This window comes from Drosophila hydei, unplaced genomic scaffold (assembly GCF_003285905.1).
Source record: "Drosophila hydei strain 15085-1641.00,03,60 unplaced genomic scaffold, DhydRS2 tig00000135-arrow-arrow-pilon, whole genome shotgun sequence".
NCBI lineage: Eukaryota > Metazoa > Arthropoda > Insecta > Diptera > Drosophilidae > Drosophila > Drosophila hydei.
In genome coordinates this window covers 16,823-35,668 of record NW_022045672.1, presented here as the reverse complement: position 1 = coordinate 35,668, position 18,846 = coordinate 16,823, and the positions used below count along the sequence as shown (strand labels likewise).

General features: G+C 43.2%; 2 protein-coding genes across 4 annotated transcripts; both read left to right on the top strand.

The window, feature by feature from the left end:
• Window positions 1–13: 13 nt before the first annotated feature.
• Window positions 14–1,442, top strand: LOC111599007 (transcription elongation factor S-II). Its single transcript, XM_023314521.2, has 3 exons — window positions 14–103; window positions 221–310; window positions 405–1,442. Exons 2-3 carry the CDS (start codon window positions 239–241, stop codon window positions 1,290–1,292), a joined length of 960 nt encoding a protein of 319 aa, XP_023170289.1. The 5' UTR covers window positions 14–103; window positions 221–238; the 3' UTR covers window positions 1,293–1,442.
• Window positions 1,443–2,216: 774 nt separating this feature from the next.
• Window positions 2,217–18,715, top strand: LOC111598933 (myosin-VIIa). 3 transcript variants are annotated; one of them, XM_023314407.2, is made up of 11 exons: window positions 2,217–2,294; window positions 10,223–10,305; window positions 11,038–11,298; window positions 11,365–11,714; window positions 11,787–11,987; window positions 12,549–14,943; window positions 15,004–16,454; window positions 16,533–17,885; window positions 17,954–18,100; window positions 18,158–18,278; window positions 18,490–18,715. In XM_023314407.2, the coding sequence occupies exons 2-11, from the start codon at window positions 10,288–10,290 to the stop codon at window positions 18,694–18,696; spliced, it is 6,504 nt and encodes a 2,167-aa protein (XP_023170175.1). In that variant the 5' UTR covers window positions 2,217–2,294; window positions 10,223–10,287; the 3' UTR covers window positions 18,697–18,715. The 3 variants fall into 3 exon arrangements, with proteins under 3 accessions (XP_023170175.1, XP_023170176.1, XP_023170177.1); XM_023314408.2 differs by lacking the exon at window positions 2,217–2,294 and adding an exon at window positions 2,327–2,505; XM_023314409.2 differs by lacking the exon at window positions 2,217–2,294 and adding an exon at window positions 9,917–10,054.
• Window positions 18,716–18,846: the final 131 nt, after the last annotated feature.

Sequence of the window (18,846 nt, the reverse complement as noted above, 5' to 3'; positions counted from 1 at the left end):
AAGCATATGCAGCGGCGGTGTTGGAACTAGTTCCAAATAGAATAACTCTAAAGAATACATAAAAGAAAAATTAGTAAACAACATTTTATTGGAGGGAAATAATGTAATAGACCAATTACAACTAATTAAAATAAGGAAACACGTTAAAAAACAATAGCTAAAACTAATTAAATATCAATTAACATAACCTCTGTTCTGTCAAACACTCTAATTTAACTAGATTTCAAACCTGTCAAATATGAGCGTCGAGGACGAAGTGTTTCGGATTCAAAAGAAAATTGGCAAAATTTCAACAGCCAGCGATGGAGCCGTGAGTAAATGCATTTAAATAATACTTGGGCAATACAATTCGTTGTGGTTTGACTTGCTAGATGTGAATGTATTGTCATTGGTTAATTCTGCAGGGCCAGGACCAGGCGCTCGACTTGCTCAAGGCGTTGCAAACTCTAAACATTAATTTGGAAATTTTGACCAAGACGCGAATTGGGATGACGGTGAATGAACTGCGCAAGAGCAGCAAGGATGACGAGGTGATTGCCTTGGCGAAGACTTTAATTAAAAATTGGAAACGCTTCCTGGCCAGTCCGGCGCCAGCAGCTGCCACCGCCAACGCCAACACCACGCCCAAAGAGGCAACCGGCAATAAGGAGGGCAGCAATAGTTCAACAAAATCAACATCGAGCACCAGCAAATCGAATTCGAGTGGCAAAGAGAAGTCCAGCAGCAGTTCGACCAAGGATAAACGCGACGAAAAGAAGCCAACATCGGCGCAAACATCATTTCCAGCTGGCGGCATGACCGATGCAGTTCGTCTCAAATGCCGTGAAATGTTAACGAATGCCTTGAAACTGGGCGAAGTTCCCGAGGGTTGTGCCGAGCCCGAGGAGATGGCTGCCGAATTGGAGGATGCCATCTACTTGGAGTTTAAGAATACGGATATGAAGTACAAGAATCGCATACGATCGAGAGTGGCGAATTTGAAAGATCCGAAAAATCCGGGTTTGCGTGGTAATTTCATGTGCGGCGCCGTCTCCGCCAAGCAATTGGCCAAAATGACGCCCGAGGAAATGGCCAGCGACGAGATGAAGAAGCTGCGCGAAAAGTTCGTCAAAGAGGCGATCAACGATGCCCAATTGGCCACCGTCCAAGGCACCAAAACGGATCTGCTAAAGTGCGGCAAATGCAAAAAGCGTAATTGCACCTACAATCAGCTGCAGACGCGATCCGCCGACGAGCCGATGACCACGTTTGTCATGTGCAACGAGTGCGGCAATCGTTGGAAATTCTGCTAAATCCCATTTAACGTCCCTTTTTTATAATTCACCCAGCTCCCCTCCTCCCCCGCACTCCAGCTCCTTACAATTAATACAGAGCTATTCGCATGTAAAATTTGAATGCAGTCACTGATCACCTAAAGAACTAAAAACAATTCAATAATAATAAAAAAACAATTTAATACATATTAATATGTATATGTATATCTATGAAAGTACATAATTGTGTTGTTTCTTGTTTATCAGTTTTTGCCCGCTTTTAACTTCAGGTACAGTATGCACGGCAGCCAGTGTTGCCACTTCTCTTGTTTCTGGCAGGCTTTTCGTGCGTTTCACACTTGCTAAAGCTTGGGTAAAAACCAAAAATGTGTTGATAAATATTTATGGAATAATAATTTATTTAATATATTCACATTAATAATAAATAAACATTAAATAACAATAATAATAATTGAACTACTCTACGCTTTGTACACTTTTTACGTAACTTGTTACGTAATTATTAGATCTATTTTGATGCATTTTTGTTTTTAAACGCACGTTATAGAACGCATAAGACGCGCTACATGCTAGTTTTGCTGTACAGTATGCACGCCGAAAACAGTGTGAACAACTTAGTGTTTTGTTTTTGGCATTGGCAACGGCGTAGTCAAGAATTATCTTAAAGGGGTTAGAAACTGTTGATGGAATTATATAATTTTAATACATTCAATATTAAGCTTTTAATTAATATAAACCGTTTTGTAGGCGCAAAACATAAGAACTGTACCGATAAGTTGGCAGTATTAACATAATTTGATAAGAAACACTACCTTGCATGACGTCAGAAATTCCTCAAAACATTTGGCTACTAAAAGACTTGGCATTCAGGTTTCCAAACAGCTTGGTCACACTATTGCAGTTTTGCGGCACTTTTGTATGCTATCGCAGACAGGTCACATTGCCGACAGTTCACAATTTTTGTTAGCAACGATCGGTTGTGTTCGGCTTTGTGCTCGGTTGGTTATTTTGGTTGTTGAGGTAACTACCGTTAAAAAAGCAGCAGAAGCTAGAAAGAAAGAAGAAAGAAATAATCACCCAAGCCAATAACAAATTAGCTAAGCAAATGTGTGAACGCGTGTGTACTTAATGGTGGCAATTATTTTATTTAAGTTAAAGTCAAAGTTAAAGTCCAAGCGGCCATTGTTAACCTGTTGCGCGGTTGCAGTCGCACTGGCACTGGCACTCGATGGTGCGTGACCTATTTATGTAACCTGTTTTTAAAGAATATACCGATTCAACTAAAATCTCCCAAAGCTACAAGTTTCGTCTGACTCTGGATCTGGTCTGGAACTGGAAGTTGTACCTAGACGGAGCTAAATAGTGAACAAAGTGTTAATTATAGTATATACGTTAATAGCTGTTGGCATAAGAACATGGGAACAAAGATTCGTTTATTATCGAACGTTGTTTTAAAAGTCAAATGCTCTCTTCTAACTCATTAATGATGTAGAAAAAATGAGTGCATTCACCCTGCAAGCTATGTGTTACTGTGTGTGTCTGTGTAAAACTAGAAAAGTGCGCTGAAAAACTAATAAGAGTATCACAGCAAGCCAAGGGCGTAGTTATCTGTGACTTTTAAGGGTCTCAAGTGAAACTGACACCCAATTGTATGCGTGTGTGTGTATATCAACAGATGAGCAGATGAGCTGAGACGTGGCTGCATTATGGCTCAAGCTCTGACCAAATTATGGTTAGCTACGCTTCAGGTTTCGTTGGCTAGAACGGTACTAATAAGCGCATACACACAAGCACACACACATAGGTGCAAAGAGAGCAAGCGAAAGAGTTTAACAAATAACAACATAGTAAGACAACCACACACATACACACACTTGCGCACCTGTAAAAGAGAGAGCTCTGTGTAAAGAGCGGCTCACATTGCATATTCATATAAATGGGTGCCCCACACTGCGTGCTCTCTGGCTATGCCTCTCTCTTGTTTTTTTGCTTACACACATTCAATTCATAGAAAAGCAGGAAAGAAAAAAGTAGATAACTTGCTCTCAAGCCTTGAGCTTGCGCTTGAGCCGGGGCTAGAATTCTATACAACAACAACAGCACTTGTTTGGCCGGTTTGTTGCACAACGGGACATTTTGTAGCTTGCAGCGCTGAGAACCCTTTTTAATAAAAACACCTAAAACGCCACAATTAATGTGTATTTTTTTTTTTTTTTTTTTTTTTTTTTTTTTTTTTTTCGTTTTTATTTCTTTATTTTGTTGCAGCTTATTGTCTTAGACTCTATAGCGCATTTAGCTCTAAACCTTAACTAATGGGAGGGCAGATATGCCAATTATTCTGCACTTGTAGCTACTATCTTAATTAGTTCTAATATTGTCTAGAGGATGCAATCTCTTCAGTCTTCGCCTATTGTTGTTTATAGCCAGGTTGCTTGCGAGATGGTTAGGATGCGCTGCAAGTCTGTCCGCGTATCTTGAACTGTGTCGCCCAATGAGTTCAGCAACTGTGGGAATTGCTAAATCCCTATGTAAGACTGAGTTTCTTACAAACCAGCTGGCTCCAGTCCATCTGCGTAGTGCTTTATTCTGCAGGGTCTGAATTTTGTTCCTTGTAGTCTTCGCCGAGGAGCCCCATAGAGAGATACCATATACGAAGGTTGGGACAACTATTGCCTTGTAGATGGCGGCCTTGCTGCTGTAAGACAACTTGCTTGAAGCTCTCAGCATCCAGTCGAGGGTTTTTAGCTTGCTTTTGCATTTTGAGGTTACTTGACTTATGTGCGCTTTAAAAGTCAGCCTTCTGTCAAGAGTGATACCAAGGTACTTTACTTTTGAGGCTTTGGGAATAGTGGGCCCCAATGCAACGCTTGGGCAATCTCCTCTTCTAGTGGCGAAGGTAGTATGTACAGACTTTTGTGCATTAATGGTGATACACCACCGTTTTGCCCAGCGTCCGAAAGAGTCCAGATATTTTTGTAGTGAGTCTGAAGCTTCTTGCGCAGATACGTGACGTGATAAGATGGCGGTGTCATCTGCATAGGTCGCTATGAGTACTGCATCTGTACTTCCTATATTTGGCTCGGGAGTTGGCATATCTCCTGTGAATAAAGTATAAAGTGTTGGGCCTAGAACACTACCCTGTGGTACTCCAGCCATAATTGGTCTAGTCAAGGATACTGTTTGCCCCCTTGACACTTGGAAGGTTCTTCCAATAAGGTATGAGGATAGCAACGCGAAAAATGGGGCTGGAAGGGTGGTCCTCACTTTCTGCAGCAGTCCCAGGTGCCAAACTCGATCAAACGCCTGTTTGATGTCTAAAAAGACGGCAGAGCAGTACATCTTTTCTTCAAAGGCTCCAAGGATATGGTGCACAACTCTGTGAACCTGTTCCGGTGTTCCATGCTGTCTCCTGAAGCCAAACTGATGGTTTGGAATGGCCTCCTGGCGTCCCAGATGTGTCAGTACTCGTTCCAGAAATATTCTTTCGAATATTTTGGAGAGTACTGGCAACAGGCTAATTGGTCTGTACGACTCAATTTCTCCCACGGGTTTGCCAGGCTTAGGAATCATCACAATCACGGCGCGCTTCCAGCAGGCTGGAAAGTGCCGGATGCGGAGCATGGCGTTGTACACCATAGTTATGTAGTCTATGGTGGAGTCAGGCAGTGCTCTAAGGACTCTGCCGTTTATTAGATCATATCCAGGGGATTTTTTTGCCTTCACTCTTCTGATGTGTTCAAGAACCTCTTCTTTTGTACATCCAGTTATCTGGTCTTCAGCTGGGAGGGGCGAGAGAACGATGTCTTCTGTTGCTTCGATTTCTGAGGCCTCTGCGGTAATCACCGGCGTGAATTGGTCTTGAAGGTGGTTTGCAAAAGCCTCAGCTTGAGCTTCGTCTCCAATGTGCCAGGAACCAGAAATGCTCCGAATGGGATGACGTCGTATTGGCTGCCGTTTGAGCTTTCTTGTAAATTTCCATAATTGAAACTCTGCGTCAGTGGGCGATTCAGCTCGTACCAGCGCATCGCTGATACACCTCTTTTGAAGCAGGGCGAGAGCAGCTTTAAGATGCCTCGTGGCTTCGTTGTACATGGATTTGGCATCAGGCGTGCGTAATCTTAACCAGCGTCTCCTGGCCCATCTTTTGTGTATTAGTAGGTGTTGGGCCTCCAAGGTGAGGGGGATGTTGTACGGAGACTGTTGTCTTGTTTGGCAAGATGGTGGGGCGGCTTGGTGCGCAGCTTTGACTATTTCTTCCTGCAGTTTGTTTGCTGCGTAGTCCACGTCTTCAGGAGTGTTAAGTTCCATTTCTATGTGCAAAGAGTAATGGAGCTCGCGCCTAAAGACTCCTAAATCTGATCCTGCTGGCAGTAGTTGTTTCCTAATGGGCAAGGGCTGTGGCTGCGCGTGGATTGTGACTATTAGTGGCAGGTGGTCAGAGGATAGGTCCAAGGATTCTTCAATGGTCAATTGCCGGTCACAGATGCCTTTGTAGACAGCGAAGTCGATTGCCGAGGGCCTGTGTCCATTAATTGGGTAACGGGTGGGGGCTCCAGTCGCCAATATGCTGAATTGTAAGTTTTGAATCGCCTCAAATATGACTTCTCCGCGACGATTCGCACTATTGCTTCCCCAAAATGGGTGCCATCCATTCCAGTCGCCGCCGATGAGGGTCTTATTCAACCTTTGGCCTAGAACCTGTTCCATGTGATGATCACACAGACCAGTGTTTGGCGGAAGATAAATTGACGCAACTTCGATCGCTCCAATAGACGTAGGCAGGGTGATGGCTGAGACCTGCATTGTTGCGTTGCAAATTGGCAGTAAAGGTGTATGCGGTATTGTTGCTCGTATGAGGATTGAGGATCCACCAAAGCAGTTTGCTCCTTCACCATGAGCCTGATAGTGTTCGTATCCGAAAATTTGTGTAGTGGGGCACTCATGAGTTTCTGTTATTAACATTATATCTATGTTTTCTTGTGAGAGAAACGCAGCCAGTTCCTGAGTCTTGTTTCTCAGGCCATTGGCGTTCCAGATACCCACACGTAAAGCCATTATTTGTAGGCAAGCTTGGTTATGATGGCCATTAAACTGTTTAGCATGGTTGCTTGTTGGGATTGTACTTCTCGCATCGCTTTGAGCTCGGCATTAATTGCGTCAAACTGACGTTGTTGTTGCTGAAGCATTTCAGTGAACAAAGTGTCACTTGTGGTATTCTTATTTGACGGTCCACCTCTAGCGGCCTGTGCGTAAGAAACACCACTAATAGGCGTTGCAAAGCTCGTGGCTTGGGTAATGCTCCGGGGCCTTGTAATTTCGGAAGCAGTACTCGGACCCGTAGACGGTGTTTGTGTGGGACTCCTTTTTTGTGCTGGGGATTGCAATTTGCGCAACCGCTTGTATACTTGGCAGCCCTTATAGTTGGCTGGGTGCTGTAACTCACAGTGCACACAAGTTGGTGCCTGGTCCTTTTCGCGGGTGCAGTCTTTGGATGCGTGTTTCCCGGCGCAACGCACACATCTGGGAGCTTTGTGGCAGTAGCGTTGTGTGTGTCCAAATTCTTGACAGCGATGGCATTGTGTCAGGTCGTTGTATCTTCTTGGCAGTTCCACTGTGCAGCGTTGCCTGCAGACAACTCGAATGTCCAAAATTTCTTTGTTGTTGGGGGCCTGAGCCACGTCAACAAAAAATATATTTAGCGGTGTTTTGTCCATACGGCTCAGTGGGTTGTGCACATTTGTAATTGTGTGGCCTTTGGTTTCCAATTCCTTTTTAATTAGTGTTGTATCAGTGCTGGAGTGAAGCCCTTTGAACACGACTCTATATGGTTTGTCCTCCTTAAGCTGGTAGCAGTGGAACTCCAATTCCAGCTTAGTAAAGTGGTCTATAACTCTGCGATAGTCCTCACTGCATTGGGTTAATACACCTATGTTATTCTTCTTTGGCTTAATTACGTATGATTTAGCATCAATTACTTTATCTATTATCTGTTGAAGTAGGGCCACAGACTTGATGTTTGGACACCATATGGGGGGCGGACGAGGTTTCGGAGTAGTTTGCTGGTCGGTCAATACTGGGGCTTCTGGAGCTACAGGTGATTCGCTGTAGTCTTCATCTTCTTCTACGAGCAGTGAAAATCGATTTTCTGATATTAATGCTGCATTGCTGGTGCTTGGTTCGTCGAAGATGAGCCTTTTCTTGATGGTTTTTGGTGAATTTGGCTGTTTACGTTTCGTGTTTTTGTTGTTAGTGATGCCTTGCACGGAGGCGATATCTATTTTTGAGTTTATTGGCATGATGGAGGCTTGCCTATTTGCCATCACAACGTTAAGCTGGGCTTGCATTTCTGCATTTACCTTTACAGCTGTAGCGAGGTTATTGACATTAGATGTCATCGCGGATTGTGCTTTTGAGTGCAGGCGCACTCGCGCCAAGCGACGAAATTTCGTAAATTGCAATTAAAGCAATTGAGTTACGCGGAAGCAAGCGATAAGAAAACGCTGCGTGTGCGGTTTTTGTTGCTGTTGCGTTGAAGAATGCACCGCAAAGTTCTATTTTTAGAACTCTGCAGCAGTAGAGCTTAAGCGAAGGCTGTTCGAATTCACGTCTTTACAGGTCGAACGACTGATCGCGATTGATGAATGTGTATTTTGTTTTTTTCGTCTCTGCCAGCATAGTTATTGTTGCTGTTGGTTTTGCAGCTTTCGCGACTTTGCAGCCGCCGCACGCAGACAGCGACGGCGGCTGCGACTGCGACTTTCTGTTTGTTTGGTGAAACTTTTTTAAGGTCGGCATCGGCATAATAATAAAAAAAAAACACAAATACACACTTACACACACACGCATAGCACTCATAACTAATACAACGCGCTTTGTATATTTTGGAAGACTTAAAGAGAGCAGTGGTAAATGCTTCTTATACGCCACTGCAGTCTTAACAGTTGAAGTGCTGTTAATGTCAAAGTGAAACAAAACAACAAATGCGATTATTTTTCTTCTGAAGTATGCGATATGTTAACATGCAGATAGACATTATACTTATAGTTAAAGCGTAATGTACGTGGCAGCGCGATACGAACTTTCACTAATGACTCTTGGTGAACTCTGTACACATGCATTCGTTCACACGCACTCACTCACACACACAGGCACGTGCTCTTTCCATACGTGCTAAAATGTGATATATAATCAAATCAGATTTATTTAGATTTAGCAGCTGTTATCGTTGACATGCTTGCACTGTTATGGTTTGCCAAATTCTAATTAGATAGTATATAGCAGAAATCGTGTCTAGAATCTAATCCGGGATACTTTGCATAAACGTGCTGTTATATGCCAATTAGAGACGTTGTGACAGAAATCAGTTGTAGAATCTAATAACAGACAAGTATATTTTGTATAGGCGAATTGAAAGCACCGCTGAATTGCAATCAGAATTGTATGTACAATGTGTTACACGCATAAGCTTGGGTACACTCTTCAATCAGATGCTGTCACATCTTAGTAATCGGGCTCCAACTAGATTATTTGGCTTCTTTGTTCACTTTTTAGCCATTCCAACAAGAACTTTGGTCTGTTGCCATCTAACTGAGAAATTGGAACGTGCGTTAGCTTTTATGTTAATATTTATATTCATTATTTGTTTATTTTTTGTGGTCATGCCCAGTGTGACAATCGTCAGGGCTTATCAGTTGCTTCTCCACTGATAACATTATTAGGCAATCCGTATTTTAAATACTGTTGAGTAGAACACTTCAGCACTTACCTGTCCTTCACTCTTCTTCGCTCTCTTTCTCTCACTCACTCTCCCATTCTCTCTGCGCCTTAATGTGGGGTGGATTGTATTTTGATCGTCAGAGCGTAACCAGACTATTTAACGTACTTTTGTATATGTGTGAGTGCGAGTGCCTGTGTGTGTGTGCCACAAAAAATGCCTGTCTGCAATTACACATACTCTCTCACACACACATGCAGGCATATGTATACATAGAGACGCCTCAAACTGTGCAATTAGCTTATGACGCATTTTTACCTGACCAAAGACTTACATTACCTACACAATTGTTTTATTTTAATCGAAAACTAATTAAATACAAATAAATACATATAGGAACTCAGCCGATTTAGAATCAAGCTAAATATATATTTTTTTATTTTTAGATAAGCAGAACAATAGTTTTTTTTTAATAATCTAAGTACTTAAAAAAATTAATTCTTATGGCTAATATTTTTTCCATTCAAACTTTTTTTAAAATTAAAATATCGAAATAATGATAACATTTTATACCTATTTTGACACGGCTAAGTGATGGTCTTCACCTTTCATTTGGCCCACATATTGCTATGGCCCAAAGCGCCGTATAAGCAATGAAAGTAAATTTTTTCAATGAAAACAAATCCGAAAATCGAACAAGCCAAACTAAGCAAAACACATTTATTATTATTTGCATAACAAAACGCAATGTTCGTTCTGATTGGAAACTAACTACAACAACAACAATAACAACAACAACAATTATTAAAAGTGAAATTGTGCGTTGGCCTTTTTTGCATATCAAGAGATTTTCTATTGTGGCTTTGGCTTTGTTGTCTTTCGATTTTTTTTCTTCTGCTTCTTCTTCTTTTGTTAAGGTTTTGACTTTTGGTTTCCCCTTAAAAAATCAACAATAACAAATTTGTCGCCAAAAAAGAAATGAGGAAATGAACAGAGACGTTTCTACTGACGAAGAAGCAGCAGCAGCAGCAGACTGCGACAACTGTGTAAATTCTTTCAATTTACCGTAAACTTCACCTTAATTTCCAACTCTTCTACTTGTTTTTTTTTTAAAGCCGGTTTAAAGCGCCTGCAGCAACTTGTTGCTGTTTGATTGTTGTTTTTTTTTTTTTATTGTTATTGCTCTTTTGTTCTCTTCTCTTATCTTATCTGATTTTCTCTCTTCTACTTGCAGAGTTAAACGGGCTTTGCATTTGAATGCCAGAGAGAGCCAGGAGCAGTAAATGAAGGACGACGAATATGGTGATTGTAACACGTGTAAGTAAAGATCAAAGAGTAAATTGTAAGAGAGAGTGTGGACATATATCAACTCTCTCTTTGGCTAGCAAACGGAAGTGCACACACACAAGCATGCGCGAACATACACATGCAAAGAAGTGTATGCCCTATAACCATTAAAAGAAAAGTGTAAAACGGAGATGATGTAGATATGCAAATGAATGTTTAAGTAGGGTTTCGATGTAAGAGAATTGGTATATATAGAGAGTTATATATAAATGTGTGTAACATCTGATATATATACAGCTCTGCAGTCAATTTAAATTTGACTCCAACTTTCTGTCGGAACTAGATTCTATAGAGCTTATACAATTGCGGGGTATCTGCTGCATCAATAATAAGACGGCGTCAAAAGTGTACGATATAGTTAGACAGTTGAATACATAAATATACAAATATATATATATATGTTAAATTAATCTTGATCTTCAAGTAATTTGCTTATATTCATTTGGAACTACACAGCGTTCATATAATACAGGGTATTTACTACTTTCATACCTTTAGTTGCATTTCAACTAGTTTATTTCGCTTTATAGTTGTAAACGTGAATAGCTCCCATGCCTCGTATATCTATCAAGTCTGTCCCTGACTACGTTTATTTAGTTTTTTATGTTACGCTCAAGTGATTCTTGAAAAAAGAAGGTTTTATGTGGCCCCGCCATGGCAACCCTCCGACTGGAATTGTAAACGTTTGCTTTTTGTTTACAGGGTGACTACATCTGGATAGAACCCGCATCGGGACGGGAATTCGATGTGGCCATTGGAGCACGTGTCATCTCCGCGGAGGGTCGTCGCATTCAGGTGCGTGACGATGATGGCGATGAGGTGTGGCTGGCGCCGGAGCGTCGCATCAAGGCGATGCATGCCTCATCCGTGCAGGGTGTCGAGGACATGATATCCCTTGGTGATCTGCACGAGGCGGGCATATTACGTAATCTGCTCATACGCTACAAAGAGAACCTAATATATGTGTGTATATAAAAAGGAATTTCACTCAATATTATTATCATATTAATCTGGATATATTCATTGCAGACATACACCGGTTCCATTTTGGTTGCGGTCAATCCATATCAGATATTGCCCATCTATACGGGCGACCAGATCAAGCTGTATAAAGAGCGCAAAATCGGCGAATTGCCGCCGCACATTTTCGCAATTGGCGATAATGCGTACGCGCATATGAAACGCTATCGCCAGGACCAATGCATTGTCATATCTGGCGAATCGGGTGCTGGCAAAACGGAGAGCACAAAATTGATCTTACAATATTTGGCAGCGATCAGTGGCAAGCACTCGTGGATCGAGCAACAAATACTGGAGGCTAATCCCATTTTGGAGGCCTTTGGCAATGCCAAAACGATACGCAACGATAATTCCTCAAGGTAAATAAAGTAGCTTACTGAAAGCAATTGTCTTAATTACTCTTTTGTTTTGTTTTGTTTCGTTTGCTTTAGGTTTGGCAAATACATAGACATCCATTTTAGTGCTAATGGGGTTATCGAGGGCGCCAAGATCGAGCAGTATCTGTTGGAGAAGTCGCGCATTGTGTCGCAAAATCATAGTGAACGCAACTATCACGTCTTCTATTGCATATTGGCGGGTCTTTCAGCTGATGAGAAGAGTCGTCTGGAGCTGGGCGCGGCAGCCGATTACAAGTGAGTCATCTGAAAGTCATCTTTGATGTATTTGAAATGTATATAGATTAGAATGTACTCAATTGAATTAAGCCAACTACACTTATTTATCTGTCCAGAATATAGTTGTATTCATGAAAATACTAGTGCTGCACTATTCAAAACATCCGTCCAAAAATAAGAAAATAACCACCTTTTGTATAGAACAGAATGTAAATAAGAGAATCTCGAAAAAATACTGTTACTTCCGATCATAATTTAGTTGACGATTTCCGAGAGATGAATTTAAAGTCGATCGTTCATAAAAATAGTAGTGCTGCATGTAAGAAGTTAAAAAAAAAAATGTTAAAATAAAATAATAAAATAATAACAAATATTTTAAGATAAATATGCGTTTTAAATTGATTTCAAGTCTAAAGGTTGTTGTCGCACTATTATTTTAATGATGATTGATAATGATTTATGAAATGATTGCCATTGTTATCTTTGTAATATCATTAAAAAGGATCTTATATCTGTAGATCTTCTATATGTAGTTAGATTTTCTAAACATATTTTAATCATCTGTTTCTATCCCGTCAGATATTTGACTGGCGGCAACAGCATTACGTGCGAAGGTCGCGATGATGCAGCCGAATTTTCGGACATACGATCAGCGATGAAGGTTCTGTTATTTTCGGATCAGGAAATATGGGAGATAATCAAGCTGTTGGCCGCCCTATTGCATTGCGGCAATATTAAGTATAAAGCCACCGTTGTCGACAATTTGGATGCTACGGAAATACCCGAACATATCAATGTGGAACGAGTGGCCGGTCTGTTGGGCCTGCCCATACAGCCATTGATTGATGCTCTTACGCGGCGAACGCTATTCGCTCACGGCGAAACGGTTGTCTCGACCCTCTCCCGGGATCAGTCGGTGGATGTGCGCGATGCGTTCGTCAAGGGCATCTATGGGCGTTTGTTTGTGCATATTGTGCGGAAAATAAATACGGCCATATTTAAGCCGAAGGCAACGTCACGCAATGCCATCGGCGTTTTGGATATATTCGGCTTTGAGAACTTTGATCAGAATAGCTTTGAGCAGTTCTGCATTAATTATGCCAACGAGAATCTACAGCAATTCTTTGTGCAGCACATCTTCAAATTGGAGCAAGAGGAATATAATCATGAGGCTATCAATTGGCAACACATTGAATTTGTGGACAATCAGGATGCGCTCGATTTGATAGCCATTAAACAGTTAAATATTATGGCATTGATAGACGAGGAGGCACGCTTTCCGAAGGGCACCGATCAGACAATGCTCGCCAAGCTTCACAAAACGCACGGCGCGCACAAGAACTATTTGAAACCGAAGTCGGATATCAATACGAGTTTCGGTCTCAATCATTTCGCTGGCATCGTCTTCTATGATACTCGCGGATTTCTGGACAAGAATCGCGACACCTTTAGCCCGGATCTGTTGCATTTGGTTAGCCAAAGTGCAAATAAGTTCTTGCGTCAAATCTTTTCGCAGGACATCGAGATGGGCGCCGAGACGCGCAAGCGCACACCCACACTGTCCACACAATTCCGCAAGAGTTTGGATGCTCTGATGAAGACATTGAGCAGCTGCCAGCCGTTCTTTATACGCTGCATCAAGCCAAATGAGTTGAAGAAGCCCATGATGTTCGACCGTGGCCTATGTTGTCGCCAGTTGCGCTATTCGGGCATGATGGAAACTATAAGAATACGACGCGCCGGCTATCCCATACGACATGGCTTTCGCGAATTTGTTGAACGCTATCGTTTTCTTATAGCCGGCGTGCCGCCTGCTCATCGCACCGATTGCTTGGCGGCGACATCCAGAATTTGTGCCATGGTCTTGGGCAAATCCGATTATCAATTGGGACACACAAAGGTATTCTTAAAGGATGCGCACGATCTGTTTCTCGAACAGGAACGCGATCGTGTGCTCACACGCAAGATACTAATACTGCAGCGCAGTATACGCGGCTGGGTCTATAGGCGTCGCTTTTTGCGACTGCGTGCTGCGGCGATTAGCGTTCAGCGTGTCTGGAAGGGTTATGCGCAGCGCAAACGATACCGGAGCATGCGTGTGGGCTATATGCGCCTGCAGGCGCTGATACGTTCGCGTGTCCTCTCGCATCGTTTCCGTCATCTGCGTGGACATATTGTTGGACTGCAGGCGCATGCTCGTGGCTATTTGGTGCGACGTGAATATGGAAATAAAATGTGGGCGGTTATTAAGATACAATCGCATGTGCGACGGATGATTGCTGTGCGTCGCTATCGCAAGCTGCGGCTGGAGCATAAGCAATTTGCTGAAGTGTTGCAGCTGCGTAAATTGGAGGAGCAGGAGCTGTTGCATCGGGGCAATAAGAATGCTCGTGAAATAGCCGAACAACATTATCGGGATCGTTTGCATGAGCTGGAACGGCGTGAGATACAGGAGCAACTGGAGGATCGCCGACGGGTCGAGGTCAAAATGAATATTATCAATGATGCGGCCCGAAAGCAAGAGGAGCCTGTCGACGATGGCAAATTGGTGGAGGCCATGTTCGATTTTTTGCCCGATTCAAGCAGCGATGCACCCACACCGCATGGCGGCCGCGAGACGTCAGTATTCAATGATCTACCGCATGCGCAGACCATTAATCAGGAGGACATCATTACACCAATGCACATCTCTGAGGATGAAGAGGACTTGTCGGAATATAAATTTCAGAAATTTGCAGCCACCTACTTCCAGGGCAATGTGAATCATCAGTATGCCAAGAAGGCACTGAAGCATCCACTGTTGCCGCTGCACACGCAGGGCGATCAATTGGCTGCGCAAGCTTTGTGGATAACCATACTGCGTTTCACTGGCGATATGCAGGAGCCCAAATATCATACCATGGATCGCATGGACACCACATCGGTCATGTCCAAGGTGACGGCCACGCTCGGACGAAACTTTATTCGCAGCAAGGTGAGTGGGAGTGAAGCAGAGCTTTAATTCTTATTAATACATTGTTAATTTGATCGGTAGGAATTCCAGGAAGCTCAATTGATGGGCCTCGATCCGGAGGCATTTCTTAAACAAAAACCGCGCTCGATACGCCACAAGCTCGTTTCGTTGACGTTGAAACGCAAGAATAAATTGGGGGAGGATGTGCGTCGACGCTTGCAGGATGATGAATATACAGCCGATAGTTATCAATCGTGGCTGCAATCGCGTCCCACATCGAATCTGGAGAAGCTTCACTTCATCATTGGCCATGGAATACTGCGTGCAGAGTTGCGCGATGAAATCTATTGCCAGATATGCAAGCAATTGACCAATAATCCATTGAAGTCTTCGCATGCACGCGGCTGGATATTGTTGTCGTTATGCGTCGGCTGCTTCGCACCGTCCGAGAAGTTTGTCAACTATTTGCGGGCGTTCATTAGGGAAGGGCCGCCCGGCTATGCGCCGTATTGTGAAGAGCGTTTGAAGCGAACATTTAACAATGGCACCAGAAATCAGCCGCCATCATGGCTGGAATTGCAGGCAACCAAATCGAAGAAGCCCATCATGCTGCCAATCACGTTTATGGATGGCAATACGAAAACTTTGCTAGCAGATTCGGCAACAACAGCTCGTGAGCTATGCAATCAGCTGTCGGAAAAGATAGCTCTCAAGGATCAGTTTGGTTTCTCCCTCTATATTGCGCTGTTCGATAAGGTCAGTTCGTTGGGTAGCGGCGGCGATCATGTTATGGACGCCATATCACAATGCGAACAATATGCCAAAGAGCAGGGTGCCCAGGAGCGGAATGCACCGTGGCGTCTATTCTTTCGCAAGGAGATCTTTGCACCGTGGCATGAGCCAACCAACGATCAGGTAGCCACAAATCTCATCTATCAGCAGGTGGTGCGCGGTGTTAAGTTTGGCGAGTATCGTTGCGACAAAGAGGAAGATCTGGCCATGATAGCTGCCCAGCAGTACTTCATCGAATATGGCACTGATATGTCCATGGAGCGACTATTCACGCTGCTGCCCAATTTCATACCCGACTTTTGTCTCAGCGGCGTGGACAAGGCCATCGAACGTTGGGCGGCGCTTGTGTTGCAGGCCTACAAAAAATCCTACTATGTTAAGGATAAGATAGCATCGCTCAAGATCAAGGAAGATATCGTTAGCTATGCTAAATACAAATGGCCGTTACTTTTCTCACGTTTCTACGAAGCTTATCGCAATTCCGGACCAAATTTACCCAAAAACGATGTTATCATAGCTGTCAATTGGACGGGCGTCTATGTTGTCGATGATCAGGAGCAGGTGCTGCTCGAGCTAAGCTTTCCAGAGATCACAGCTGTGGCCAGCCAAAAGACCAACAAGGTATTCACACAGACCTTTAGCTTGTCAACTGTGCGCGGCGAGGAGTTCACATTCCAGAGTCCCAATGCTGAGGATATACGCGACCTTGTCGTCTACTTTTTGGATGGTCTCAAGAAGCGGTGAGTAAAGAGCGCAGGACACAGCTCTTCGTTATCAATTCCATTTTAAAAAAAAATGATTTTTCATGTCTTTTACAGTTCGAAATATGTGATCGCGCTGCAGGATTACCGTGCACCTTCGGATAGCACCAGTTTTTTGTCGTTTTTCAAAGGTGATCTGATCATCCTGGAGGATGAGTCGTGCGGTGAATCGGTGTTGAACAATGGCTGGTGCATTGGACGTTGCGATCGGACGCAGGAACGCGGCGATTTTCCAGCCGAAACGGTGTATGTGCTGCCAACGCTGAGTAAACCGCCGCAGGACATATTGGCCTTGTTTAACATCGAGGAGGCGCATCATGGCCGACGTTTAAGTATGGTATCGAATGGTGGCGTGGTGGAGCCACGCGATCGTCCGCACACGCTCATGGAATATGCAATGGATCATTTCCGTTTGCCACCCAAGCGTACAATGTCGAAAACATTGACGCTCAGCTCTAAACGCAGCGAGGAGCTCTGGCGCTATGCGAGGGATCCGATTAAGGCGCCGCTGTTACGCAAACTGCAGAGCAAGGAGGAACTGGTCGAGGAGGCATGCTTCGCCTTTGCTGCCATACTCAAATACATGGGCGATTTGCCATCGAAAAGGCCGCGCATGGGCAACGAAATAACCGATCATATATTCGATGGTCCGCTCAAGCATGAGATATTACGCGACGAAATCTATTGCCAGCTGATGAAGCAGCTAACGGATAATCGCAATCGCATGTCTGAGGAGCGTGGCTGGGAGTTGATGTGGCTGGCAACTGGTCTCTTTGCTTGCTCGCAGGGTTTGCTCAAGGAGCTATTGCTGTTTTTGCGCACACGCCGTCATCCCATCTCACAGGACTCGATGCATCGATTGCAGAAAACCATACGCCATGGACAGCGGAAATATCCGCCGCATCAGGTGGAAGTGGAGGCCATACAGCATAAGACAACGCAAATCTTTCACAAGGTCTATTTCCCGGACGACACCGATGAGGCGTTCGAAGTCGACTCATCCACGCGCGCCAAGGACTTTTGCAGCAATATCTCGCAACGCTTATCGTTGCGCACAAGCGAAGGCTTCTCACTGTTCGTTAAAATTGCCGACAAGGTGATTTCAGTGCCAGAGGGAGATTTCTTTTTCGATTTTGTACGCCATCTGACCGACTGGATAAAGAAGGCGCGACCGATACGCGATGGCGCCAATCCACAGTTCACCTATCAGGTGTTTTTCATGAAGAAATTGTGGACGAACACGGTGCCAGGCAAGGATCGCAATGCCGATCTAATCTTTCACTATCACCAGGAGCTGCCGAAACTTTTGCGTGGGTATCATAAATGCTCACGCGAGGAGGCCTCCAAGCTAGCCGCACTTGTATTCCGTGTTCGCTTCGGTGAAAACAAACAGGAGCTGCAGGCCATACCGTAAGTGCTGCCCCTTATCCATTATACGTTATGCAGGCGTATTCAAAATTGAAAATCGATCATTCCAGGCAAATGCTACGCGAGTTGATACCCTCTGACATTATGAAGATGCAGAGTACTAGCGAATGGAAACGTTCCATTGTTGCCTCGTACAATCAGGATGGGGGCATGAGCTCCGAGGATGCCAAAGTTGCATTCCTAAAGATCGTCTACAGGTGAGCTAATTAATATGTTGAACTTTATCTTATATATATAAATATATATGTATTTAGATGGCCCACCTTTGGCTCTGCATTCTTTGAGGTAAAGCAAACCACCGAGCCAAACTATCCCGAAATGTTGCTCATTGCCATTAACAAGCACGGCGTGAGTCTCATACATCCAGTAACAAAGGTAAGAGATTACAGTCTCACTCAGATCAATGACGGCAAATCGAAGTGATTGATTGATGTATTTTGCGGTTTGATTGACTATTTAACAAGATTTGCATTTAAATAATTAATTAATTTATAATTTGTAAATCAATTTGATGGTGTGCTGTACAAAATTGTAATATCAATTGTTATTATAAATTTATTATGTTATATATTTAATACTTTCGCAGGATATACTGGTCACACATCCATTTACACGCATCTCGAACTGGTCATCGGGCAATACATATTTCCATATGACAATTGGGAATTTGGTTCGTGGATCGAAATTGCTTTGCGAGACTTCGCTGGGCTATAAGATGGACGATCTGTTAACTTCATATATATCTTTGATGCTGACCAATATGAACAAGAATCGAACTATACGAGCCAACTAGTAAAGATATATTTAAAAAACGAAAACAAAAAACACACACACAAACATATATTTATAATAATTATAAATTATAAATGCAATAATTGATATAACTAGAAATTATAGTTAATTACCTATCGTGCATGCCCACTCCTTAATACACATTCGATTT